At 43.8% G+C, this 27,702-nt stretch overlaps 2 protein-coding genes across 3 annotated transcripts in view; both read right to left on the bottom strand.

Moving 5' to 3' along the window:
- Positions 1-22: 22 nt before the first annotated feature.
- On the bottom strand, positions 23-8,642 carry LOC120061028 (proliferation-associated protein 2G4-like). Its single transcript, XM_039010516.1, has 13 exons — positions 8,439-8,642; positions 7,024-7,152; positions 6,620-6,725; positions 6,385-6,454; positions 6,008-6,100; positions 5,678-5,741; positions 5,454-5,532; positions 5,177-5,255; positions 4,811-4,944; positions 4,456-4,550; positions 3,824-3,951; positions 3,427-3,480; positions 23-1,814 (listed from the first exon to the last, which is right to left on the bottom strand). The coding sequence occupies exons 1-13, from the start codon at positions 8,524-8,526 to the stop codon at positions 1,740-1,742; spliced, it is 1,194 nt and encodes a 397-aa protein (XP_038866444.1). The 5' UTR covers positions 8,527-8,642; the 3' UTR covers positions 23-1,739.
- Positions 8,643-11,565: 2,923 nt separating this feature from the next.
- LOC120061027 (receptor tyrosine-protein kinase erbB-3-like) overlaps positions 11,566-27,702 on the bottom strand; it is a 37,529-nt gene continuing 21,392 nt past the window's right edge. The window contains exons 12-28 of one of the 2 annotated variants that reach the window (XM_039010514.1): positions 27,687-27,695; positions 27,206-27,408; positions 26,759-26,891; positions 25,996-26,089; positions 20,535-20,692; positions 20,393-20,446; positions 19,718-19,859; positions 19,238-19,456; positions 18,779-18,964; positions 18,364-18,522; positions 17,044-17,125; positions 16,777-16,923; positions 16,331-16,428; positions 14,631-14,804; positions 14,406-14,483; positions 13,651-13,960; positions 11,566-13,523 (exon numbers count right to left, since the gene is read on the bottom strand). In XM_039010514.1, the coding sequence (XP_038866442.1) occupies positions 12,331-13,523; positions 13,651-13,960; positions 14,406-14,483; positions 14,631-14,804; positions 16,331-16,428; positions 16,777-16,923; positions 17,044-17,125; positions 18,364-18,522; positions 18,779-18,964; positions 19,238-19,456; positions 19,718-19,859; positions 20,393-20,446; positions 20,535-20,692; positions 25,996-26,089; positions 26,759-26,891; positions 27,206-27,408; positions 27,687-27,695 (3,439 nt within the window). In that variant the 3' untranslated portion in view covers positions 11,566-12,330. The remainder of the gene's footprint in view (positions 13,524-13,650; positions 13,961-14,405; positions 14,484-14,630; positions 14,805-16,330; positions 16,429-16,776; positions 16,924-17,043; positions 17,126-18,363; positions 18,523-18,778; positions 18,965-19,237; positions 19,457-19,717; positions 19,860-20,392; positions 20,447-20,534; positions 20,693-25,995; positions 26,090-26,758; positions 26,892-27,205; positions 27,409-27,686; positions 27,696-27,702) is intronic. The other variant, XM_039010515.1, reaches the window with a different exon arrangement.

Here is a 27,702-nt window from a genome sequence, read left to right as displayed (position 1 = left end):
ATATTGAGACAAACAACACATCCACATATTTTGTTTTAAAGTTTATTTCAAACCATGAAGAAAAAACTCCCTCTTTCTAAATCCAAAAAAAGAACGACCATGTACATTATTTTAACAGTTGTCAATACCTCTATACTGAGCGAGGCATGTATGGTTTCCACATCCAGTGCAGGGGTCAGCAGTCATAACTGTCAACTGTCGAGTTAGTTTATCAAGGAATGGCCATATTTCAAAAGGTTTATCTGATTATAGTGGGATGATCAATGGATCTTATTCACAGAATGAGGCATTTACTTTTCAGTCAAGTATGCAAAATATTGACGCTGAGATGGGTTATAATTCTGACATGACAATTTCAAAGGCCTTCCTAAATGCCTAATTTTACTGCGAGAACTTCCCCTATTACTTCCCAAATAAGGACTTAAGAATTACATCCACACACATGTACAATGCAAGAGATGATACATTTCTTTCATGAGAACAAATTTAGAAAGTCATCAACCTAGTAAAGAAACATTTCCACAAGGATGGATCTCTCCCTCGAATATCCTATTCAGAATGAAAAGCCCAACAAGAACTAGTGGTGCAGCAGTTGGTCAGTTGCCCCACCCAAACTCAATATTATGGGGTTGCTATTTGATGCCGGCGTTGTAATGGTTCTAGTCTAGATTATTCTAAAAAATAGCCTCTGAAACTGGGATTCTTTTTTACAATAGAAAGTATCAAGTATTAAACCGCTATGGAAACTGATGTAAACACTGATTAATTTAGGTGGAATTCATTGATCGCTGTGGCAGTGGTAGTACCAGTGAAGTATGAAATTAATTATGGCGTCCTACACAGAACAAATCATTTAATGGGAACACCTGAACCCTCCATTACTGGGTATGAGAATTTCAAATGTCTGTGTGTGCAGTGAGAGCAAGCCCCTTAACCGACTCCCTGTTCTAAAAATCCATTGACTTTATGTCCACGGCAACGGACTTGACAGTTATGTCACAAACTGTTACTGGAGGTAAGATAGCTAGGTATACCGCTAGGAAGTTTGCTTATCCACTGTAAATAACAGTTTGTGTGAAAATGTAGTCAGTTTACATTTGTGGTCATGGCGGTTTATAACAGCGTTAAGTAGGCTTATGGAGGGTTTAAGTTATTACCCATTTAATTCCCTAATAGGACACACCGACATCCATTTCAGAGACTTGACTTCTTGCTTATGACCTCAAACAAGGTTTTCCTTTACACAATTATCATTGGCACAATGCAGTGCAGTCATCTCAAACCCTCCACTGTCGTGCTTTGCCTTCATACATCGTTATAGAATTACAGTTCAAGGCTCAATGACTGGATGGTATAAACGTGTCTCCCACAGAATCTACTCCGGAAAATGCCCTTGTTCTACTCAATATCCCTCTCTTTCAGCGTCATCGCACCGAACGTGCTTACTATTCTGGGGAGAACCCTGCTGTCTCAAGGACATTGATATTGAAAAGGGATGTGACAGTTGAGTGGGGATGTGACAGGAATTTGAATTTAGGCGTGAGCAGCACCATCACCCAGTACAGTCTGACATCGTTTACATTTGGAGGTTATCACAGAAGGCTAGGCCGCGCCACAAGGCAGGCATGTCAAGACAGGAGGGTAGGATGGAGGGATTATTGACGTCTGTTCTTTGGGTTGGTCAGTTGTCTGTCAGTATTCTTGGAGACGAAGACAGGGTTGGGGGGGGGTGGAAGGTTTTATTTCGCAGCGTCGGTCTCCTCGACCTTCGCTGGATGTCCTGGTGCCGTTTCAGTTTCCACGGTCTTTGAAGCCTTTTGACAAAAATAAGTTGCTTGGGAATTGAGGCAAGACTCATAAAATGTAGTTGTCACATTAACATGTATTTTTATTTAAAGCATGAAGTACCATTGGGGTCTTTCCCAAGGGAGACCTGGATGTATATACAGTGCCTTCGGAAAGTATTCAGACCCCTTGACTTTTCCCACATTCTGTTACGTTACAGCCTTTTGCTAAAATGGATTAAATCAGCAATCTACACACAATACCCCATAATGACAAAGCGAAAACAGTTTAGAAATGTTTGCAAATGTATTAAAAACATAAATAACTTATTTACATAAGTATTCAAACCCTTTGCCACAAGACTCAAAATTGTTTCTACAACCTGGGAGTCCACCTGTAATAAATTAAATTGATTGGACATGATTTGGAAAGGCACACACACACCTGTCTATATAAGGTCCCACAGTTGACAGTGCATGTCAGAGAAAAAACCAAGCCTTGAGGTCGAAGGAATTGTCTGTAGAGCTCTGAGACAGGATTGTGTCAAGGCACCAATCTGGAGAAGGGTACCAAAAAACGTTCTGTAGCAACGAAGGTCCCCAAGACCACAGTGGCCTCAATCATTCTTAAATGGAAGTTTGGAACCACCAAGAATCTTCCTAGAGCTGGCTGCCCAGCCAAACTGAGCAATCGGGGGAGAAGGGCCTTGGACAGGGAGATGATCAAGAACCATTGGTCACCATTGGTCACTGACAGAGCTCCTTTGTGGAGATGGGATAAACTTCCAGAAGGACAACCATCTCTGCAGCACTCCATCAATCAGGCCTTTACGGTAGAGTGGCCAGACAGAAACCACTTGGAGTTTGCCAAAAGGCACCTAAAAACTTTCAGACCATGAGAAACAAGATTCTCTGGTGTGATGAAACCAAGATTGAACTCTTTGGCCTGATTGCCAAGTGCCACGTCTGGAGGAAACCTGGCACCATCCAGCATCATTCTGTGGGGATGTTTTTCAGCAGCAGAGACTGGGAGACTAGTCAGGATCGAGGGAAAGATGAACGGAGCAAAGTACAAAGAGAGATCCTTGATGAAAATCTTCTCCATAGTGCTCAGGACCGCAGACTGGGGCGAAGGTTCACCTTCCAACAGCACAACGACCCTAAGCACACAGCTTCGGGACAAGTCTCTGAATGTCCTTGAATGGCTCAGCCAGAAACCAGACATGAACCCGAACATCTCTGGAGACCTGAAAATATCTGTGCAGCAACGCTCCCCATCCAACCTGACAAAGCTTGAGGATCTGCAGAGAAGAATGGGAGAAACTCCCCAAATACAGGTGTGCCAAGCTTGTAGTGTCATACTCAAGAAGACTTGAGGCTGTAATTACTGACAAAGGTGCTTCAACAAAGTACTGAGTAAAGGGTCTGAATACTTACATAAATGTGATGTCATTTTTAAACCTCTTTTTGCTTTGTTATTATGAGGTATTGTGTGTAGATTGAGGGGGGGGGGAAACAATTGAAACCATTTTAGAATAAGGCTGTAACGTAACAAAATGTGTAAAAAGTCAAGGGGTCTGAATACTTTCCGAAGGCACTGTACATGTGCTTACATCACAGTACGGTGTATCGTGTAGCCTACCTTCTTTTTCTTTTTCTTCTGTGTCTTGCGACTCGCTGAGCTTTGGAGCAAGGCCTAAAAAAAACAAAAAAAGGGTAGGTTTTTGAGAGAAAAAAACAAGGCAACCATCTCAGCTTAGTGAAAATACCAAGTCAGCTAACAACATGCCACATTAGATTAATTAGCCCCATTCTACAAAACCTGAGCATAAACAAGAGGCTGACATTGCTCAGCGTAAAATGACGCTCTGGTTCCATTTTCAAGAACACGGCACCAGCTCACGCCCAAGAACACTTGAGAAAGTGGCCCGTGCTCTGTTCGTTGGCAAAAAGCTGCTAAAAACCTACTGTTTTCATGAAGCCCCAGTGTAGCTCCCCAGAGCAGTAGGCCATCGTTCCAACACAGCTGGTTGTTTTACCTTGAGATCTGCGTCCTCTACCTCGTGTTCAGACTTGTACAGCTCCTGCTCGTACAGCTCTGTGGTGATACGTAGGGGTCCGTTGGCCATCAACAGCACGGTGAACTTGAACTGGGCCACAAACTCACCTAGACAGACGAAAGGAGTCAGTAAACATAGGATGATATGTACCCGGAGCGCCAAGTCTAGGTCCAAGAGGCTTCTAAACAGCTTCTACCCAAGTCATAGGACTCCCGTACACCTAGTCAAAATGGCTACACAGACTATATGCATTGCACCCCCCCCCCCCCCTTTTACACCGCTGCTACTCTCTGTTGTTATCATCTATGCAGTCACTTTAATAACTCTACATACATGTACATATTACCTCAACTAAACTATGGGCTCGTAAGTAAGCATTTCACCTGTTGTATTCGGCGCATGTGACACAATTTGATTCGCTTTTGACTAGGTAACTATTTTTGTACTGTAGTGCTTAAGTGGCACACTGCTTTGAACGAATAGATTGCAAAGAATGACATTTTATTTGCATGTCAATTCACCTTTAGCGAGCCATCACGGGATTACTTGATTACAAATTTCACACAAAAAGTTAATTCATAGCCTCTGACTGGTGATATCGTTTAACTCGCCTTCTTTCTCGTGCAGAACGTTGAAGGGCTGCAGCAGTTCATGTTTGGCACACTCCACCACACCTAGCCTAGCCTTACCCTCATCCTCAAACGCCCTGAGAAAAAAAGAGGATTATCAAAAAGAAAAGGGATACAAAAAAAACATTTGATTACAAAAAGGGAATCAGTTGGAGGAAACCCAATAGCCTAAATCGAATTGAATGTAATCAGTTGGGTTAAATGACAGCGACAGGTTGTGGTCAATGTCTTAAATCAATTCATTTCAATCGTCTTAGTCAATAGAAACTAATTTGCCCACCAAATTTCTCATTGAACCTGTTCTGACTAAAAGGACGCGGTGCGTCTCATGTGTCACCTGAGAGTGAAAGGCATGGCATCGAAGCGTCTCTCCACCTCGCTGAAGAAACTCCTGGATGTCTTCATCTTCAGGCCATACTGCTTGTCTGGGTCCCTCTTGTAAATGGTGGTCCTCTGGCCTGCATCCTTCGCCTGGAGTAGAAGACATGGGAAGTTAGCGCAATGAAAGGAGGGGGTTTTTACAGCACATTCAAAGTGACGACAGGAGTTGGACAGTAGAGTCATCCAACGCATAGGAAAAAAAGGTCATGTGTCCGTGCTGTTTTGCTGCTCCTGAAGGTGATCCTTTCATAGATTTGAGACCAACCAGCAGGGGAATTGAGCACAACTTGCCTAGAACGTCGAGTGAATGTTTGTCCCTCACCTTGCCTTCTCCAGTGCTGATGAGCACATCCACGGCGTACACCTCATGTACCTCGAACTCAGCCTTCTCGTGGTCCTTCCTACAGAGAGAGAGAGAGAGCAACAAGGCCATTAATAATTCAACCTTATTTTTCCCCTAAGAGCAACTACTATTAGTAATTCATCGGGTGCTTCAGACACAACAAAGACACGAGACACATAGCTTTGAGATATGCGTCGGGTAAGTAATACTAAACAAGCCAGAGATCTAAAACAAACAGATCATGTCTTCAATTCACCTCTGCTGGTCCGTGGGGTTCTGAATGATGGTTTTCTCTCCGTCAATAACGTGCTGCTTCAACTGATGGGACAGCATGCCTGAGGAGAGTGTTACACTGGATTAAAAACACGGTATGCGATTTGGCAAGCTACCTGTACAAGATGTAAGGGATTGAATGTACTGTGTATGAATATGGCAGTGAGGCGCCAACTAGGTTTAAATGGCAAGCGGTGACTCACTCACCCTCTATGGCTGAGCATTTGAATGACTTGGCGATCTTGTTCCAGGCCTCTGTGACCTGTGAGTTCTGAACGAGAGAGATAAACATCCTAAAATGTTAAAACAGCTATGAATCCAATGATGGAAATACTGTACCGTCACAATGATACCAACTTGATTTGTTTGTTAAGCTTTTCTTTCCAAACTGGGTCACTGTGTCCCTGACTAGCCTGGTCCCAGATCTGTTTGTGCTATACAGCCAACTCAAACCATAGGAGTTGGCGATAAAGCACAACCAGATCCGGGACCAGTCTCCGACTGTCCACTCAGTAAAGCGCTAACGCAGCACCTCACCTGGTTTCCAGGCTTGACCAGCCTGAGGGCAGCCTCAGCACACAGGTGTGCTGCTTTGATCACGTCCGCCTTACGCCCCGTTAACGGAGCATCCTGATGAACAAAAGAGAAAAACAGGACGTGAAGGTGAAGCAACGACGCAGCTGATTTACACAGGACGTAAGACAACCATCTACTGTTATGTGGATGCGTTTCACTGCACTGGAGGGTGGCCTCCGCCAATCCTCTTCCTAACGTTACGTGACTGTTGCACTACGCGTATTAAAAAAATGTCTGATGTGCTGCGCGTCCGTCTCTGTTAATATCCGTATGCTGGCATTTCTGCATGACATCTGCACTCTCGCTAACGTCAACGCAAACAACGATTGAAGTACTACCTTGGTCACTCCCACCACAAAGCTGTGAGCCAGGTTTGAGATGAAGCCGTCCACGTGCACCCCCAGGTCACTGCACAACACAAGAGTAGGCACAGTGACTCAAGACCATCAGACTGGCCCGTGCATTGACATGGGATGGGGTAGTCTCCCAACAGTTGAATAGGGCCAGCAATACAGAAAAGGCACAGATACATCCATTAACAGTTCCATACAGTGTTCAATACAACATTCCTACATTTTGACGAGGTCCCCGTCCTTCAGTACGATCTCAGGGTCACTCTTCAGTGGAGAGAAGTGGCACACGCAGTTGTTGACAGACACGCTGGTTGGGAAAGCAATGCCTGGGGGAGGTAATAAAGTACAGACATTTAATTACATTGAATAATGTCAGCAAGTCATTTTCCATGCACTGTCTGCACAACAAGGGAATATCAAGTGTCTCCCTTGATTCCTTGTCTCCTCTCTCCCCTCTGACGTTTTGAGGAGGCAAGGAGAAAGGATGAGTAAGCGAGGATAAGACTTGAGATTAAACTTTTCTACAGTCAAAAAGTAAACTACAAAACTCTAGAAAAGCTACTTGACGTCACTCAGTCATGACAACGGGAATTATTTAATTAACCAATGAGATGAGGTCCATACCTTTTTTCAGGTCCTTCTCCTTCCTGAAGACCTTTCCAGTTTCAGCCATGATGAAGGTATCTCCCTTCGCACAGAGGCTGACAACTGTCTCACCAGCCTTGGCTGCCTCCACCACAGCCTTCAGGGCCTCTGGATAGGAAAGAACACGAGGACAGAACAGAGGTTAAGTGAGTAAGCTTCAAGTATTTCGTATTAGGATCTGAGAAGGTGACTGATGGAGACCTTGATAAGGCAAGGCCGTGGATATTCACACTTGTAAATCTGCTTGTCGAATATCATTTCACTGTTATTCTGTTAGTAGTCTACACCGGTTGTTATGAAGCATTCCATGAGGCAAAGATATGATTCTTGTCATTGAAGCAAAGTACACGAAGATCATCAGGATTTACATAAATTCCAAGGAACACACATCCAGGTCTTTAATGTTGATGCACGGGGAGTATATCATAGCTATAGGTGGGTGCACAGGGAGTAACGTCATTGCATAGCTGCTAGCTATAGTTGTGTTAGTGTTGCAGGTCAGAGGTAATGCATTGCCACTGAACTGACAGATGCTGATGGTAGTTGTGCCGACGTATAACGGTGTGAAATTGGTAGCTTAGTTAGCGTTGCGCGATGACGTCACTCGCTCTGAGATCTCGAAGTCGTTTCTCTTGCTCTGAAAGGGCCGCAGCTTTTGTGGCGCGATAGGTAACGATGCTTCATGGGTGACTTGTAGATTGTGTGCTGAGGGTCCCTAGTTCTAGCCCAGGTTGGGAGGGAGGAGAGGGACGGACGCAAGACTGTTACATATACAATGAAAACCATAGGTTTATTGAGAAAACGATTCACTTGCTGCAGGTGACAGTTCAGGATGATTGACAGCATGCAAGAGATGAGCGCTGGGAAAAAAACGACCTCTTTGCGTTTAACAGCTGTGCTACGTAGCTAGCTTAGCTACATGAGCTAGTAGAAATAACTCTGGCAATTAACTGACTAAACTTTGCAAATTGTAACTAGGTAGATGTAACTGGATCATACCTTATTCAGAAGGCAGTTTGTCGACCAGTTAGTTTTACCAGCAGTGACAACTTCCCAGGCAGTGCATTGAATCTTAGCTAGTTAGCTCACTAGCAGCATGTCAGTTAGCCACCATCATTTAGCCACTTTAGCTAACTAGCAGTTACATAAGTGCATGTATAGACTAACTTTAGTATTAGCTAGCAATAATATACTAACTCGTGGCTACGATTTCTCTACGACACGGGCAAAATGCTAGCCCTGACGAGTCATTGATTTATCGCTAGCTAGCAACACAGCACATGGCTGCATTGTGATAGATGAATATGCTAGCTAGTCAGCTCTGCTACAATCAGTGGACTCGGTCACGTTTAAACTCAATCGTCTACTAAATCAACATGTTCATATTCACTTACGGTTGGCAATCTCGGCACCCATTTTGTACTTGGTGACGACCAAATCATCGGCGATGGTCTGCTCTTGTGGATCGTCGTCTCCAGACATATTTTCGGTAGCTCTTTCTCACTCAAAGTAACTTTTTTTCGCGGGTTTCAGCGACAGACTCGACCACGCTGCCTGGTCTGCTCTCTCCTCCGCAGTTGTAGCCCAGGCCCAAAACGCCTGAGACCCCTCCTACTAGCTGACAACGTCCCACGCAATGCGTGCACGCTGAGCATCGAATTGAATAACATTTTTATCAGTAAATGTAGGCCTTATTCAGTAGTCATTAGATTTAGGCCTGGTACCATTCTTCAGTATTATATTATCTGCATATCTACATTATGACTAATCAAAAATAGTGTATGCAAATCTCGACTTGCTTTTCTCTCTCTGTCAATGTTCAATTCAATTGAAGGGCTTTATTGGCATGATAAACGTATGTTTACATTGCCAAAGCAAGTGAAACAGATAATTAACAAATTGAAAAAAACAATCGAAAAATTACAGTAAACATTACTCTCACAAAAGTTCCAAATGTCATAAGTATGTTTATAAACAGTGTTGTAATGATGTGCAAGTAGTTAAAGTACAAAAGGGGAAATAAATATGGGTTGTATTTACAATGGTGTTTGTGCTTCACTGGTTGCCCTTTTCTTGTTGCAACAGGTCACAGATATTGCTGCTGTGATGGCACACTGGTATTTCACCCAATAGATATGGGAGTTTATCAAAATTGGATTTGTTTTTGAATTCTTTGTGGGTCTGTGTAATCTGAGGGAAATATGTGTATCTATTATGGTCATACATTTGGCGGGAGGTTAGGAAGTGCACAGTGGTCAGTCACAGTGGCCAGGTATTCTGCCACTGTGTACTCTGTGTGTCAAGTAAATATTATGATTTGGTTGGGTCTAATTGTTTTGCTGTCCTGGGGCTCTGTGGGGTGTGTTTATGAACAGAGCCCCAGGACCAGCTAGCATAGGGGGCTCTTCTCCAGGTAAATTTTCTATAGGTGATGGCTTTGTTATGGAAGGTTTGCGAATCGCTTTAGGTGGCTTTAGAATTGAACGGCTCTTTTCTAGATTTTGATAATTAGCGGGTATCGGCCTATTTCGGGCTGTGCATGCATTATTTGGTGTTTTACGTTGTACACAGAGGATATTTTTGCAGAATTCTGCATGCAGAGTCTCAATTTGGTGTTTGTCCCATTTTGTGAATTCTTGGTTGGTGAGCGGACCCCAGACCTCACAACCATAGAGGGCAATGGGTTCTATAACTGATTCAAGTATTTTTTTACCAGATCCTAATTGGTATGTCAAATGTTATGTTCCTTTTGATGGCATAGAAGGCCCTTCTTGCCTTGTCTCTCAGATAGTTCACAGCTTTGTATAAGTTACCTGTGGCGCTGATGCTTAAGCCGAGGTATGTACAGTTTTTTGGTGTGCTCTAGGGCAATGGTGTCTAAATGGAATTTGTATTCGTGGTCCTGGCAACTAGACCTTTTTTGGAACACCATTATTTTTGTCTTACTGAGATTTACTGTCAGTGCCCAGGTCTGGCTGAATCTGTGCAGAAGATCTAGATGCTGCTATAGGCCCTCTTTGGTTGGGGACAGAAGCACGAGATCATCAGCATACAGTAGACATTTGACTTCAGATTATAGTAGGGTAAGACCGGGTGCTGCAGTCTGTTCTAGTGCCCTCGCCAATTCGTTGATATATATGTTGAAGAGGGTGGGGCTTAAGCTGCATCCCTGTCTCACCTCCCGGCCCTGTGGAAAGAAATGTGTGTGTTTTTTGCCAATTTTAACCGCACACTTGTTGTTTGTGTACATGGATTTTATAATGTTGTATATTTTTCCCCCAACACCACATTCCATCAATTTGCCCTTATGCCAAATGGAGTTGAAAGTTTTTTTTTAAATCAACAAAGCATGAGAAGACTTTGCCTTTGTTTTGGTTTGTTTGTTTGTCAATTAGGGTGTGCGGGGTGAATACGTGGTCTGTCGTACGGTAATTTGAAATTTGAAAAGCCAATTTGACATTTTCTCAGTCCCTTGTTTTCACTGAGGAAATGTACAAGTCTGCTGTTAATGAAGATGCAGAGGATTTTACCAAGGTTGCTGTTGACGCATAACCCACGGAAGTTATTGGGGTCAAATTTATCTTCACTTTGTGCATTAGGGTGATGAGTCCTTGGTTGCAAATATTGGGGAATACACTGAGGAGGATGTTAAAGAGTTTAAGTATAGCCAATTGGAATTTGTGGTCTGTATATTTTATCATTTCATTTAGCATACCATCAACCCCACAGGCCTTTTTGGGTTGGAGGGTTTGTATTTTGTCCTGTAGATCATTCAATGTATTTGGAGAATCCAGTGGGTTCTGGTAGTCTTTAATAGTTGATTCTAAGATTTGTATTTGATCATGTATATGTTTTTGCTGTTTGTTCTTTGTTATAGAGCCAAATTGGAGAAGTGGTTTTTCCATACATCTTCGTTTTGGATAGATAACTCTTTGTGTTGTTGTTTGTTTTCCAATTTTCCCAGACGTGGTTAGATTCTATGGATTCTTCAATTACATTAAGCTGATTTCTGACGTGATGTTCCTTCTTTTTCCGTAGTGCATGTCTGTATTGTTTTAGTGATTCACCATAGTGAAGGTGTAGACTCAGGTTTTCTGGGTCTCTATGTTTTTGGGGTGGACAGGTTTCTCAATTTCTTTCTTAGGTTTTTGCATTCTTCATCAAACTATTTGTCATTGTAATTAAATTTCTTAGGTTGTCTGCTTGAAATGTTTAGATTTGATAGGGAAGTTAAGAGCTCAAATATACTGTTTAGGTTTTCTACTGCTAAGTTTACACCGTCACTATTACAGTGAAACATTTTGTCCAGGAAATTGTCTAGAAGCGATTGAATTTGTTGTTACCTAATTGTTTTTTGTTAGATTTTCCACACTACTTTCATTCCATCTATAGCATTTCTTAATATTATTCAATTCCTTTGGCTTTGATGCCTCATGATTGAGCATAGCTCTGTTCGATTACAGACACACACACACATACACACACACACACACACACACACAATCAAATGCAAAACTCAAAACTGTTGTAAAACAATTATATGTATCAGTATTAATTTTTCATGACAGCAATTCACATTATATTACATGAAAACGTATACATTTTTTTGACAAAACAGTGCTCGTCTCCAATCACTTGCAATAACATAGCCAATACATGACTGAAATTCATTCATAAATGTTCATCAAGAATACTTCATTTCACATAGCAAACTATAAGCTACAAATGTACATTACATGGCAGACCTCACCCATGGAACCTCGAGGTTCCACGTAGGTAAACATTGGCTTCACCAGGAAGTGGAACAAGTTGAAGTGCAAACACAGGAATTTGATCCAGCATTAGTGTGTGTACGTTGGCCGCCTATTTCTGCTTTATGTATACATGCAATGTCTGTCTATGTACATTTTGTATGCTATGTCTATATATTTCTCCCTGTACTATTTGCCTTTGACTTATTGACAGTTTAGGCTCTCCTTTGACGTTGAGCTGCCTACTTGGTTACATTTCTGAGACCGTGATGTCACTATAAACGGATAGATAACATCAACGCTGCATAGGACATTTCTTTGCGTATGTTTCTTTGGTTCATGAGGTTTGGATGGATGATGTAAACTAACTGAGAATACATACACAACATTACAAAAAAAACCTTCAACCAGTAATGTAGCGCTTAAAGAACACTACATTACCGGTTGAGCTGCACCAGAGCCTGATACACGATTATATCAAATATATTTGTCTGTGCTTGCATCATCATGGTTGTTGTTTTCTCAGTCCACATCATTATGTGCGCACAGCATCTGCCTTGAGGAACAGTCTGCTGTGCCAGTAGTCAGGGTTGTCAAACGATGTGTTGCTGCTCGGCTCTACCACTCCCACACCGGAGCACACTTTGATGTACCCCTCCACCCCCAGCCCAGCACACCTGGTGCTCGTACCACCCTCCACTTCAGCTGTGGTGTCCCTCCCCTTCCCTAGGACTGGGAGGTTCTGGTACTCTGCCTCCTGGTGGTCCACTCGCTGGGAGCCCCTGGAGTCCCCTCCAAAGGCATCCATCTCTTCATACTCCTCCACCTGGCTCTCTACCATAGCTGTGGAGCCATCTGGCCTTGGGTTAGGGCTGGGGCTGAAGCTGGGTTTTGGGCTGAGGCTGGGCTTGGGGCTAAGAGTGGGCTTGGGGAGGAGGCTGGGCTTGGGGCTAAGAGTGGGTTTGGAACGGAGGCTGGGCTTGGGGCTGGGCCCCACCTCTCGGCTGCTCTCTCGGAGGAGTCTGGGTTGTTTATTAGTATACTGGTAAACATCATCCTCCTCTCCAGCTTCCTCATCCTTCCTTTCTTCCTCCTCTAGGTCTTGACTCTTTCCTCCTTCTCTCTCTCGTTCTTCTGTTACTGTCCTCAAGTCAGCTGCTCGGCTCTCACGCCTCTCCCAGATGGGTCTCTTTGTGTCTGTGGTGTTCACGGTGCTGCAGATGTCCATGTATTCATACTCCACTACTGCCCCCTGCTCTGGCCTCCCCTGACCCTGAGAGGTCCCTCGGTTGCCAAACAAAGCAGCTCCACTGTCAGGCCTCTCAGACAGCGGCTGCAGCTCCTCTCCCTCTACTGATACAACTACAGCCACAGAACTGTCAGTGACCTCTGCTGGCCTCTGGCTTCCCCTCAGAGCAGCTGCAGTGCTTGGAGAGTCCCCTTGCATCAGTGAGTCCCCCTTTAGTGGTGAGGGTGCTGTATTGTAGGTAGGGGAGGGCAGAGGAGAAGTTTTACACCATAGGACAGTTGAAGGCCCTTCTATCTGTACAGAGGTGACTCTGGGGGAGCGGGGCAGAGGGGACGGCTGTTTGGTCATCAGCTCATAGTCCTCGGTGGGGTCTGAGATGGTTGCCAATGGTGACAGTGGATTCTTAAAGCTCCTAGAGCCCCTGAGAGATGCTCTACCTGGGTGAGAAGTTCTGGAGGCTGGGCAAGACAGGAGAGAATCTACCATGGAAAAGAGAAAACAGATATTAGAGAATAGAACTTAGAATCACTCCATCAAAACAGATTAAAAATATCACATCCATTTGCTGTGTAGCCGTCACATCCAGGGATCACCTCTCCCTCTCACCTCTCTCAGGAGTGCCCAACACTCCAGGCAGTACATATCCATAGTGGTCCTCCTCCTCCTCCTCCTCCTCCTCCTCCTTCTCAGGCCTGTAGGAGGGTGACTTTGAGACTGCAGATTGGCTCCTATGCACCATGGTGGTGGAGGTGTGGTGGGTACTACTGCCACTACTGTCCCTGCCAGCCCTGAGCTGCTGCCTGCGCAGGCTGCCACTCAGTGACACTCCCTCTGCCAGCTCATTGTCCAGGCCACTGCCCTCTGACCCCTCCGACAGCGTCCGAGCTGAGTTTAGACGAGACCGCTGGGAGAACAGCTGTAAGAAGTTCACACAATGGAAAGTGTTTGAGGAAAACATTACACAAAATCATCATCATCATCATCATCAACAACAAGAGAAGTAGCAGCAACATCATCAACCTTACTATCTTCATAAATATCACCACCAAATGGGACTGGCAGTGGGATAGAGATGAACCCCAAATATATTTTTAATGTGTCTGGACTTCCTAGAGCAGTTATTGCCTTTTGGCAATGTTTAGCCATAATACTGATTTAAACAAAGTTATTTGGCAAAGGGGAGTCACACTACTCATTGCTCGCAACTAAATATGTCTGGCTGTATTATAAGGCCAAGACCTCTTGTACTGAAGATGTGAGGTGTTAGGGCCAGTGGTGTCTGGCTATTCGAAGGTAGGAAATGACGGTGCTAATATCAAGATCTCCTTAGCTGTGATGTGTGATGAGTTGTGGTGTCTCACCTGACAGGGGTTATCTCCAGGGCCGGGGGTCATGGGTAGGTACCCTACTGGTCCAGCCTGAGAGGTCGCACTGGAACTCTGAGAGGTCAAAGAGAGAGAGAGAGTGGTAAGGTTCCCCCTGTCATTTTCTGACTAGAAATTTGCGTGCGTAACTCAATAGATGTCAATGAGTGATTAGTGCCAAAATTTGAGTTATGTGTGCAGAATACTGTAAGTAAGATTTACCCTATATGAGCTTATCCTCAAGCGAGACAGAGTCCTGGATGGGGACAAGGTGAGAGGAGGAGTAGCCAAACCGTCCTCCAATCCCTCTTCATCCTGGTCCTCCAGGCCCGCTTCCAAATTGGCAAGCGCTGATCCCCGTTGGTGGGATTCTTCTGGCCCCGCCTCTCCTCTGTCCTATAGGCAAAGCGTCATTAATAAGGGCCATGTTCGAGACGATCAAAACCGTAAATTGTGAAAGAAAATATATAATTGGTAAATTGTGACTGACTGACTGATCTAAAAATAATAATGAATAGTTATTTATGACGAAAGGTTCTTTGTAGATCAGTCAGTCGGCAGCCGCCTGCACTGTCGGATGCAATGTCAAACAAGCCCAATGACTTCTGTCAATGGGCCACTCAGGGACTTGGAATACGCTATGAAAGTGACGAGGCATTACGTCATACTTCCGGGGTCAGTCCCCTAATCAAAAATGCGGTCATTTAAGATAAAGTGGAGGCCGGAATTATTGGATCTCTTGCCAAAATAAATAATACAGATACTGAGCTACAGGTAACTGCCAAAATAATGAAAATACCTGAGTAAATGACGAATATAAAGTATATTGAAAGTAGGTGCTTCCACACAGGTGTGGTTCCTGAGTTAATTAAGCTATTAACACCCCATCATGCTTAGGGTCATGTATAAAAATACTAGGCAGGCCATTATTTTGGCTACCATGGCTATAGGATGACAATGCCCCCATCCACAGGGCACGAGTGATCATGAGCATGAAAACGATGTAAACCATTGAACACTTGTGGGAGATTATGAAGTGGCAGCGATTCCTGAGACATCGTTTACCACCACCATAAAAAAAACACCAAATGAAGGAATTTCTCATGGAAGAATAGTGTCACATCCCTACAATAGAGTTCCAGACACTTGCAGAGTCTATGCCACGGTGCATTGAAGCTGTTCTGGCTCGTGGTGCCCCAACGCCCTATTAAGACACTTTATGTTGGTGTTTCCTTTATTTACCTGTATAATGTATGCTCCAATTTTTATTAACTATTTTATTTTATACTAATAAAATTGCACAGAGAAAGACATTTTGTTTAACAAGTAAAAATAAATAAATCATAATAATTATTGGATCCCATGTTTTCAATACACCAGTACCCTCCCTTTTGCGAGGATAAAGACACTGAGCCTTTTTCTAAAATGTTTTATGAGATTAGAGAACATATTGGGAGAGATCTTAGACCATCCCTCCATACAGCATCTTCCCAGATCCTTGACATCCTTCGTCTGTGCTCATGGACCACAGGTTTTCAATGGGTTTCAAGTCCAAAGACTGAGATGCCCATTGCAAAATGCTGATTTTGTGTTCAATGAACCATTTCTTAGTGGATTTTGATGTCTGCTATTGGTTATTGCCTTGCTGAAAGAACCACTTGAGGATCTTCCGAGTTTCATAGGCAGCAGCCCCATAGAGATGATATGATGGCTTAAAACAAATGTAATATACACTACAACTTAAATATTTTATTAAAGTAATATGAATAAATGATGGTTAATAAGTGGTAAGCAGTAATGGGAAGTCACTACCATCATGGGACTTTTATTAATTGTTTTATTCTGCATTGTTACAGCATTCAAGCATCGCTTCCATAGCGTATAGACAGGAAAGTAATATAGCACTGTAATCTTTTCCTTACCTTGATGACAAGGTAGCGAGGCGGGTCTCTTGCCATGCGAATAAAGTCATTGGCCAGTTCTTTGAAGGTTGGTCGAATATTCTCGTCAATCATCCAGCCTGGTAATAGAAAACAATAGGATTTTTAACGTTCAAGGTTGCTGGGGTGCAGCGGCTGGCACCATACATATACTGTAAGAGTATGAGATTGTTTGCGTGTGTCAAAGAGCACCGACTGAGAGGTATGTTATGTGTTAGTCACCCAATGGAAAAGAAGGAGAACACATGTCATTTTAATAACAGCATTTCAACTATTAATGTTCTGACGGGGATCGTTTGTGGGCAAAACCGTAACCATAAAGTTAGGAGAATTTCAAAAGTGTGCTGGTATTTTTCCCCGTATCCCATGGCAGTTGTGTCGGTCATTGGATGTGCATAGTGTGTACATTACTTTGTACGGTTACTCACACTTAACCATGACCATGTACACGTCTATGGTGCAGATGTGGGGCTGGGACAGGCGCTCTCCCTTCTCCAGTAGGCTGGGCACGTCCTGTGGCTGCATGGAGGCGTAGGGCTCTGCCCCAAATGACATCATCTCCCACACTGTCACTCCTGGAGACGGGAGGTGATGCATAATGATGACAGACGGACGGGACGGACAGGCGGACGGACACAGACATACTGTACATACACAAACAAACATGTTATAAAATGACGATCATGCTGTCTTACCGTAACTCCAGACATCACTCTGATGAGTGTATCTTCGGAACAGGATACTTTCCAGGGCCATCCATTTTATGTTTATGGGAGTCTGGAAGTAACATAAACCACGTTTCCATACCATATACAAATAAATCACGACAGCTGTGATGGAATCAGGACGTTTCGATACAATTTTATAAAGACAGATAGATTATTTGTTGGTTCTACATGGTGGGATCTTTCTGTGTTGGTAAAATGTATGATGCGCGAAATGGCGGAGGAAATGCCTTTATGTGCAAATATTGATATAATAACCATCATATCGAAGTAAATTTAGAGTCATGCGATGATATGGTGTGTGGTCCTCCCACTTCGACTCGGGAATCCATGCAGTTTATTAGGCTACATATGAAATAAATAAATGATGATGAATAATTTATGATGAACTTCACAGGGAGGTCAAAGTGCACGGTGATCCTCATGCTTCTTTCCAATAAATATCGAGGGTTTTATTTTGGTGACATGATGATCGATGCTTGACTGCCGTTTGACCCCCCAAAATAGTTTCGCTCTTATTCGTAATAATCTCATCAGGTAGACCACCCTACCTGCACTGTATCTGCAAGCTGTTGGCTAGAACCCACGTACCAAGACCAGAATAGGCACATTTCTATTCAACGCAACAGGTTTTGTGACAAAACTATCAGGTAGAGTTTAAAATCCGATAGTAAACACATTGTACATCAGATTTTTACTTGGTATATGAAAACCTAAGCGAAAAAGTACATTTAGTGTGTATTACGTCATCACACACTGATTTTCTTCCCGCAACAAGTCCATTTGGTGGAAACAGACCAGTAGTGGAAAATGTGCATATTTTCTTTATAGAATATTCGCATGAACATCTGTCGCCAATTGGATGGAAACCTAGCTATAGAAACAGAAAGGGAATTATAACGACCGACGCCGGGGATGAGAAGCAGGTACGGGCATCAAACATTTAATCAGGAATAGGCATAAAACAAGACAGGAACAGTGTCAGCACACGGGTATATAAGGACATAAGACAATCAATGCAGAAGCAGAGAACAGAGACAGATATAGGGAAGGTAATGACAGAAGTTATTGAGTCCAATAATCACTGACGGGGGGCAGGTGTGCGTAATGATTGTGGCAAGAGTGCGCAATGCTGGGGAGCCTGGCGGGGAAGAGCGGGAGCAGGTGTGACAGGAAGCTCATTCTGTCTGTTGTATTGGACAACCACATGTGAAATATTATATCTTGATAGATGAATTACGGAGAATGGAGCAGCGAATTCAGGATTCATGAGTCCTGAATCCCGATTACCTTGTTACTGTCACTGTAGACATATTTCTTGTCATCGGGATAGAGCAAGTCAGCCACGCCATAGTCAGAAATCTGGACGAAGTAATCACTTTTCAGCATCACGTTTCTGGCAGCCAGATTCCTGTGCACCATACAGTGCTCCTCTAGGTAGTACATGCCCTGAAGAAAAGACACACAAAGATTTCATCATAGAGGCCTGATAATAACAGTCAAAAACAAAGACTAGAGACTCAATAATAGAAACATAACGTTTTTTTTCTCTGCTGTACCATAGTAAGAAAAAACGTTTTGGTTCCAGGTAGAAGGTTTTCACCAAAGGGTTTTTAAAGGGGTTCATTAAGGGTTCTTTGAGGTGAACAGGACCTGGAACCAAAAAGGGTTCTACTGTTTATTGGTCGTGACCCTGTGACCTTACCTTAGCTATCTGCACACACCAGTTGAGCAGTCTCTGCGGGTCCAGGCTGTCTTTGTGTTGCCTGATGTGCTCCAGTAAGGACCCCTGGCTGCTGAGCTGGGTGACCAGCTGGAGACTGGCACCTGGGCAGACACCTAAGAGCCTGACGATGTAGGGGTGGTCCAGACTGCCCATGGACAACATGTGCTGCACGGGAGCACACACAAGAGTGAGAGAGGGAATCAGACAGTGCCACAAGACTGTGTAAGCTCACTGAGCTAAAGCCCAGGCATTTGCTACGGGGCGCTAACGCAAGTATTTAGGTCTCAGGCAAGGTTACTCTTCAATAAAAACCCACCTCAGTTACACAAACATATCTGGTGACAATAAGATTTGATTTGATAAGGGATTCTAGTGTATTCCGTCTAGAGGTTAGTATAGTTATTCAGTGTCGGTGTGTTAAGAGCGTGTGGTTCTTACATCAGTGATCTCGGTGAAGGTCTGTCTGCCTGTGCGGTCCTGGATGGTCTTTATGGCTACAGGAATCTTCACTGAGTCTCCCTCAGGGATCCACAGGCCTTTGTGTACGGTGCCAAACACTCCAGAGCCCAGGACTTTGACCTTTTTCAGCTCTGGGGCCCTCAGGATCCGGGCATGAACCTTGGCTCCCTTCTCTCCTGGCCCCAGCGGCTCAAAACTCTGGCAACACACACACACACACACACACACACACACACACACACACACACACACACACACACACACACACACACACATACATACACACATACATACACAGAGACACAATTACATTAGCACACACACACACTAGTTCACATTACATGAATGCACAAGTGCATTGGATACAATGGGTCTATATTAGACTGTACATCCAATATTTTCTCCAGCTCTGCAGAAATGACTGTCATTTAAGTTGCTGTAGTTCCCTAAGAAGTTCACCTCTCCACTTTCCAGGTACCTCCTCATGGCTCTCTTCCTGTGGATGGCCAGGCCACGGTGGTACAGCATGCCCAACACAAACAATGCCAGGCAGACTATGAGGGCAGCCGGCACTCCCAACGCTATCCCTGTGATCTGAGGGCTACAGGAGAAAAATTGGCATTTATTTCTTTATCGTCATTTTTTTGCACTGGCTCTATGCACACTCACTAGACTCTACTCACACATACTACACCGACACTCCAACACATACACACACACACACACACACACACACACACACACACACACACACACACACACACACACACACACACACACACACACACACACACACACACATTATTATATATCCTGATTGCCTAGTCACTTTTACCCCTACCCAGATGTACATACTGCATTACCTCAATTACCTTAACTACCTCATACCCCTGCACATTGACTCCGTACTGGTAATCCTTGTATATAGCCTCGTTATTGTTTTTATTGTGTTATTTAGCAAATATTTGTCTTACTTTTTAACTCTGCACTGTTGGGAATGGGCTCGTAAGTAAGCATTTCACTGTAAAGTCTACACCTGTTGTATTCGACGCATGTGACCAATACAATTCGATTTGATTTGTTTGAGTGGGGGTGTGTGTTTTCGTATAACCTCCAGCAGGGGGAGACACTCACCTAGTGGAGTGTCTAGTGTTGTCTATGCAGTCACTCAATCCTGGACCCGAACACCTGCAACAAGAGGCACAGCTTTACTCTGCAGCACACACACGCATGCACACACACACCCACACACACACACTCACATACACACACGCACCCCTGTGTGCAGTTGACGTGGCAGGGCTCACAGTAGCTGTCCTTGTTGGGGTATTTGAAGATGAACTGCCCGTTCTCTCCGTTCACCCCACTGGGGCAGGAGGGCACACAGTGAGGACCGTCTCTCAGACTGGAACACACCACACACTCATCAGACCCCTGAGAGAGGGGGAGAGAGAGAAAAACAAGAGAGACAGAGAAAGAAGGATAGAGAGAGAGGGGGCGAGGGAAAGAGATAGAGAGAGGGGGAGGGAGGGAGGGAGGGAGAAAGAAGGAGAGAGAGAAATCCGTTATCAATGTGAGGAGAGAGGGCATACAAGCTACTATATTGATGAACAGTGAAACATTTTCGGCACTCTTTCTGCAAATGTGTCTCCGTTTGACTCATTCTCAGACACTCAGTCAAATCAAAAAATAGAAGCTGATGTGTTTTCTGATATCTAATGGGCAATGTACTGCAGAGGTGATTTCAAATAAATAAATGGAAGGAGGAAGAACTAGTCCACCCTGTTTGGCCTGGCGTTCTTCCCATTGTATTGCGGTACATGACGTCACTCACAGGGCATGCGATGTGGAAAGGTGTGTGAGTGGGTTAGCTACCAAATGAGTCATCACCGTTTAGAGTTAAAATACAATGTCACATACGATTAGGGCGAAATACTGATAAGCCAAAAGCAAACAAATTCCTATCACGTAACAGTATGTCCTAAGCAACAGGAAGATCGCAGAAAACACAACAGACCACTGTGAAAGAGCGGGAGGACATGACTGAGTTCACTACCACCGAAACAAAATGAGTCAGACACCAAATCATCTGAGGAATGAGAGAACGAAAAGCCAAGAACAGCGTCAAAGTATTAGACCGCGGCCGTAATCATTTCCATCCTTTAACTTATAAACTGTATGGGTGAAGGTAGCACTGAGGGTTAGTTGCTAGGGAGATTGAGAGAGAGATCGAGAGGATGAGAGAGAGAGATGATGTTTAGCCTATTATTGTTCCCATTATTTATCCTATGTTTCTATTACTATCCACTGTTGTCATTCTATTGTTGTTATTTCATCAAATATTATTATTACTATTTTAATAGATTATTATTATTACTATTTTATGAATTTTTCATCACAATGTTAATTAGGTACACCCCCGCATTCACGAAAATGGTTCGCTCCTACAGACAGTGAGTCACGTGGCCGTGGCTTGCTATTTAAAGCAGGTAGACAGGCATCGAGGCATTCAGTTACTGTTAGATTGAACGTTAGCATGGACAACCGAGTGACCTAAGCGACTTTGAGCGTGGTATGATCGTCGGTGCCCGGCGTGCAGGTTTCAGTTTCTCAGAAACGACTGACCTCCTGGGCTTTTTACGCACAACAGTGTCGAGGGTTGACAGAGAATGGTGAGACAAACAAAAACCATCCAGTCAGCGGCAGTCCTGTGGGTGAAAACAGCTTGTTGATGAGAGGTCGAATAAGAACGGCAAGAATGGTGCAAACTAACAGGAGGGCCACAAACAGGCAAATAACGGCGCAGTACGACAGTGGTGTGAAGAACAACATCTCAGAACTCACAACTCGTTGGTCCTTGTCACAGATGGGCTATTGCAGCAGACAACCACACCAGGTTCCACTCCTATCAGCTAAAAACAAGAAGCGTCTCCAATGGGCACGTGATCACCAACACTGGACAACTGAGGAGTGGAAAATCATTGAATCCAGGGGTCCTGTTGCATCATGCTGATGTCAGAGTCAGGATTTGGCATAAGCAGCATGAGTCCATGGCCCCATCCTGCCTGGTGTCAACGGTACAGGCTGGTGGTGGTGGTGTACTGGTGTGGGGAATGTTTTCCTGGCAGACGTTAGGTCCCTTGATACCAATTAAGCAATGTTTGAACACCACGCCTTGTAGAATCTATGCCCCGAGGCAAAGGGGTGTCCGACCTAATAATAGTATCTAATAAACTGGTCTCTCTGTATATTGTATACATTGATGCTTTGGGAATATTTACACAATGTTTTTCATGCCAATAAAACAATATGAATTTGAGAGAGAGAGAGAGAGAGACAGAGAGAAAGAGAGATAGAGAGAGATTGAGAGAGAAAGAGAGAGAGATTGAGAGAGAGCAAGAGAGAGAAAGAGAGAGAGATTGAGAGAGAGAGAGAGAGACAGAGAGAGAGATTGAGAGAGAAAAAGAGAGAGATTGAGAGAGAAAGAGAGACAGATTGAGAGAGAAAGAGAGAGAGATTGAGAGAGAAAGAGAGAGAGAGAGAAATAGATTGAGAGAGAGAGAGACAGAGAGAGCGAGAGAGAGAGAGAGAGAGAGAGAGAGAGAGAGAGAGAGAGAGAGAGAGAGAGAAAGAGAGAGAGAGAGAGAGAGAGAGAGAGAGAGAGAGAGAGAGAGAGAGAGAGAGAGAGAGAGAGAGAGAGAGAAAACAACAATGACAAATGGTTTGATAAAGAATGCTAAAATCTAAGAAATAAATTGAGAAACCTGTCCAACCAAAAACATAGAGACCCGGAAAACCTGAGTCTACGCCTTCACTATGGTGAATCACTAAAACAATACAGAAATACACTACGGAAAAAGAAGGAACAGCACGTCAGAAATCAGCTCAATGTAATTGAAGACTCCATAGACTCTAACCAATTCTGGGAAAATTGGAAAACACTAAACAAACAACAACACGAAGAATTATCTATCCAAAATGGAGATGTATGGGTAAACCACTTCTCCAATCTTTTTGGCTCTATAACAAAGAATAAAGAGCAAAAACATATACATGATCAAATACAAATCCTAGAATCAACTATTAAAGACTACCAGAACCCACTGGATTCTCCAATTACCTTGAATGAGTTACAGGACAAAATAAAAACCCTCCAACCCAAAAAGGCCTGTGGTGTTGATGGTATCCTTAATGAAATGATCAAATATACAGACAACAAATTCCAATTGGCTATACTAAAACTCTTTAACATCGTCCTTAGCTCTGGCATCTTCCCCAATATTTGGAACCAAGGACTGATCACCCCAATCCACAAAAGTGGAGACAAATTTGACCCCAATAACTACCGTGGAATATGCGTCAACAGTAACCTTGGGAAAATCCTCTGCATTATCATTAACAGCAGACTCGTACATTTCCTCAATGAAAACAATGTACTGAGCAAATGTCAAATTGGCTTTTTACCAAATTACCGTACAACAGACCATGTATTCACCCTACACACCCTAATTGACAACCAAACAAACCAAAACAAAGGCAAAGTCTTCTCATGCTTTGTTGATTTCAAAAAAGCCTTCGACTCAATTTGGCATGAGGGTCTGCTATACAAATTGATGGAAAGTGGTGTTGGGGGTAAAACATACGACATTATAAAATCCATGTACACAAACAACAAGTGTGCGGTTAAAATTGGCAAAAAACACACACATTTCTTCACACAGGGTCGTGGGGTGAGACAGGGATGCAGCTTAAGCCCCACCCTCTTCAACATATATATCAACGAATTGGCGCGGGCACTAGAACAGTCTGCAGCACCCGGTCTCACCCTACTAGAATCCGAAGTCAAATGTCTACTGTTTGCTGATGATCTGGTGCTTCTGTCACCAACCAAGGAGGGCCTACAGCAGCACCTAGATCTTCTGCACAGATTCTGTCAGACCTGGGCCCTGACAGTAAATCTCAGTAAGACCAAAATAATGGTGTTCCAAAAAAGGTCCAGTCACCAGGACCACAAATTCTATCTAGACACCGTTGCCCTAGAGCACACAAAAAACTATACATACCTCGGCCTAAACATCAGCACCACAGGTAACTTCCACAAAGCTGTGAACGATCTGAGAGACAAGGCAAGAAGGGCCTTCTATGCCATCAAAAGGAACATAAATTTCAACATACCAATTAGGATCTGGCTAAAAATACTTGAATCAGTCATAGAGCCCATTGCCCTTTATGGTTGTGAGGTCTGGGGTCCGCTCACCAACCAAGATTTCACAAAATGGGACAAACACCAAATTGAGACTCTGCATGCAGAATTCTGCAAAAATATCCTCTGTGTACAACGTAGAACACCAAATAATGCATGCAGAGCAGAATTAGGCCGATACCCACTAATTATCAAAATCCAGAAAAGAGCCGTTAAATTCTACAACCACCTAAAAGGAAGCGATTCCCAAACCTTCCATAACAAAGCCATCACCTACAGAGAGATGAACCTGGAGAAGAGTCCCCTAAGCAAGCTGGTCCTAGGGCTCTGTTCACAAACACAAACACACCCCACAGAGCCCCAGGACAACAGCACAATTAGACCCAACCAAATCATGAGAAAACAAAAAGATAATTACTTGACACATTGGAAAGAATTAACAAAAAAACAGAGCAAACTAGAATGCTATTTGGCCCTAAACAGAGAGTACACAGTGGCAGAATACCTGACCACTGTGACTGACCCAAACTTAAGGAAAGCTTTGACTATGTACAGACTCAGTGAGCATAGCCTTGCTATTGAGAAAGGCCGCCGTAGGCAGACATGGCTCTCAAGAGAAGACAGGCTATGTGCACACTGCCCACAAAATGAGGTGGAAACTGAGCTGCACTTCCTAACCTCCTGCCCAATGTATGACCATATTAGAGAGACATATTTCCCTCAGATCACACAGATCCACAAAGAATTTGAAAACAAATCCAATTTTGATAAACTCCCATATCTACTGGGAGAAATTCCACCGTGTGTCATCACAGCAGCAAGATTTGTGACCTGTTGCCACAAGAAAAGGGCAACCAGTGAAGAACAAACACCATTGTAAATACAACCCATATTTATGCTTATTTATTTTAACTTGTGTGCTTTAACCATTTGTACATTGTTACAACACTGTATATATATAATATAACATTTGTAATGTCTTTATTGTTTTGAAACTTCTGTATGTGTAATGTTTACTGTTAATTTGTATTGTTTATTTCACTTTTGTATAATATCTACCTCACTTGCTTTGGCAATGTTAACACATGTTTCCCATGCCAATAAAGCCCCTTGAATTGAATTGAATTGAATTGAGAGAGAGAGAGAGAGAGACAGAGAGAGAGAGAGACATAGAGAGAGAGAGAGAGAGAGAGAGAGAGAGAGAGAGACAGAGAGAGAGAGAGAGAGAGAGAGAGACAGAGAGAGAGAGAGAGAGAGAGAGAGAGAGAGAGAGAGACAGAGAGAGAGAGAGAGAGAGAGAGAGAGAGAGAGAGAGACATAGAGAGAGAGAGAGAGAGAGAGAGAGAGAGAGAGAGAGAGAGAGAGAGAGACATAGAGAGAGAGAGAGAGAGAGAGAGAGAGAGAGAGACATAGAGAGAGACATAGAGAGAGACATAGAGAGAAACATAGAGAGAGAGAGACATAGAGAGAGACATAGAGAGAGACATAGAGAGAGACATAGAGAGAGAGAGAGAGAGAGAGAGAGAGAGAGTACCGGTCCAGTACAGCTGTCCCTTCCTTCCTGCGGCTGACACTCTGGATGACAGGTGACACACTCCCCCTTAGGCCCCGCAAACTCTCTAGGCTGACTGGTGGGTAAGAGAGACACAACAGGGTGATGGTTAAACACAAAGCAGCCTCACAAACACACACACACACCAAAGCCAGAGCCAGCTCACTACCCACTCTAACTGTAACTGTCTCTCTCTTTCTCTCTCTCATTCTCTCTCTCTCCCTCTCTTTCTCTCTATCTCTCCCTCTCTCTCTCTCTCTCTCTTTCTCTCTATCTCTCCCTCTTTCTCTCTCTCTCGCTCTCTATCTCTCCCTCTCTCTCTCTCTCTCTCTCTTTCTCTCTATCTCTCTCTCCCTCTCTCTCTCTCTCTCTCTCTCTTTCTCTCTATCTCTCCCTCTTTCTCTCTCTCTCGCTCTCTATCTCTCTTTCTCTCTCTCTCTCTCCCTCTTTCTCTCTCTGTCTCTGTCTTTATTTCTCTCTCTCTCTGTCTCTCTCTCTCTCTGTCTGTCTTTCTCTCTCTCTCTGTCTTTCTCTCTCTCTCTCTTTCTCTCTCTCTTTCTCTCTCTCTGTCTTTCTCTCTGTATCTCTCTCTCTCTCTCTGTCTCTGTCTCGGTCTCTCTGTCTGTCTGTCCCTCTCTGTCTGTCTGTCTCTCTCTCTGTCTTTCTCTCTGTCTCTCTCTCTCTCTCTGGCTGTCTCTCTCTGTCTCTCTCTCTCTCTTTGTCTCTCACTCTCAGTCACACATACCCTGTGTAGAAGTTGCAGTGTGCCACACAGGTAGAGTCTCGGCTGTGGTTCCTGCAGGAGAGACACTGTTCGGGCCCCGGGCCCCAGCAGCCTGAGTCTGAACACAGCGGGTCACACACGTGGCCCTCCTCAACTGTAAACAACATACATCAACAACATACATCAATACATGAACGTCACAAAACTGCTAACACAGGACGGTCTGTAAAATGATTTTTTATCAGATTATGGTTCAATTAACTTCTAAACAGCAGTTTCTCATGTTGTATGCTAACCGCAGGCCTTACTCAGAATACGTGCAACTCTGACTTTCACTTCAATCATAATTGACGTCAACGAAAAAATGGAATTCAGCGTGCAGATCTCAGATCAGAATACGGCCTTGCAAGATTAAAACAGCCAGTAGCTGAGATGCCTCTCTCATGTCATTTTGAAGCCCAGCCTCACCACACTCTCTCAGAGCCCTGTTGTCCTTGATGTCGTTGAGGCGTGTGGCGTGCCCGGTGAACAGGCGTGTCCAGTTGACGGTGTGGTGGTAACACAGGTTGGCGTTATTACTGAGGTACACGTTGCCGTCGCTGATCTCTCTCAGGGAACGCAGACCCAGAGCGGTGATGGACGGAACATGCATGACCATCAGAGAGAAACGCCTGGACGAGGGGAGAAAATACATGTTTGAGATTGGCGAGGGGAAAAGGGAAGTAAAACTATCTCTAATATCAAATTACCACCGTTGAAGAGCATCCTAAACCTCAAAAGGAAACAACAATTCAATTCAATGAAATACAACTTCATTTGTAGAAATATAAATTGGCATTAGCTAGCTTAATGAAGATATCACAACATCACAGTCACAAACTATCTGTGTTAGACAGCCTTGAGGCTATGCTTTGGTTTAGGAAAAAAAGGCAGACAGCACAAGCCATACCTCTTTGCGCTGGAGA

This window comes from Salvelinus namaycush, chromosome 16, assembly GCF_016432855.1.
Source record: "Salvelinus namaycush isolate Seneca chromosome 16, SaNama_1.0, whole genome shotgun sequence".
Lineage (NCBI taxonomy): Eukaryota > Metazoa > Chordata > Actinopteri > Salmoniformes > Salmonidae > Salvelinus > Salvelinus namaycush.
Note: the sequence above shows the minus strand (reverse complement) of the source record. Positions and strands in the feature narration are given on the sequence as shown.

What these genes read in the sequence shown, in the direction of transcription:
- LOC120061028 (XM_039010516.1), bottom strand. Translation starts at nt 8,526, where the DNA reads ATGTCTGGAGACGACGATCCACAAGAGCAGACCATCGCCGATGATTTG. An exon ending in GGAGAAGGACCTGAAAAAAG is followed by an intron (nt 6,726 to 7,023) that starts GTATGGACCTCA and finishes TACCTCCCCCAG; the next exon opens with GCATTGCTTTCCCAACCAGC. An exon ending in GCCATGCCTTTCACTCTCAG is followed by an intron (nt 4,551 to 4,810) that starts GTGACACATGAG and finishes TTTTTTTCTCAG; the next exon opens with GGCGTTTGAGGATGAGGGTA.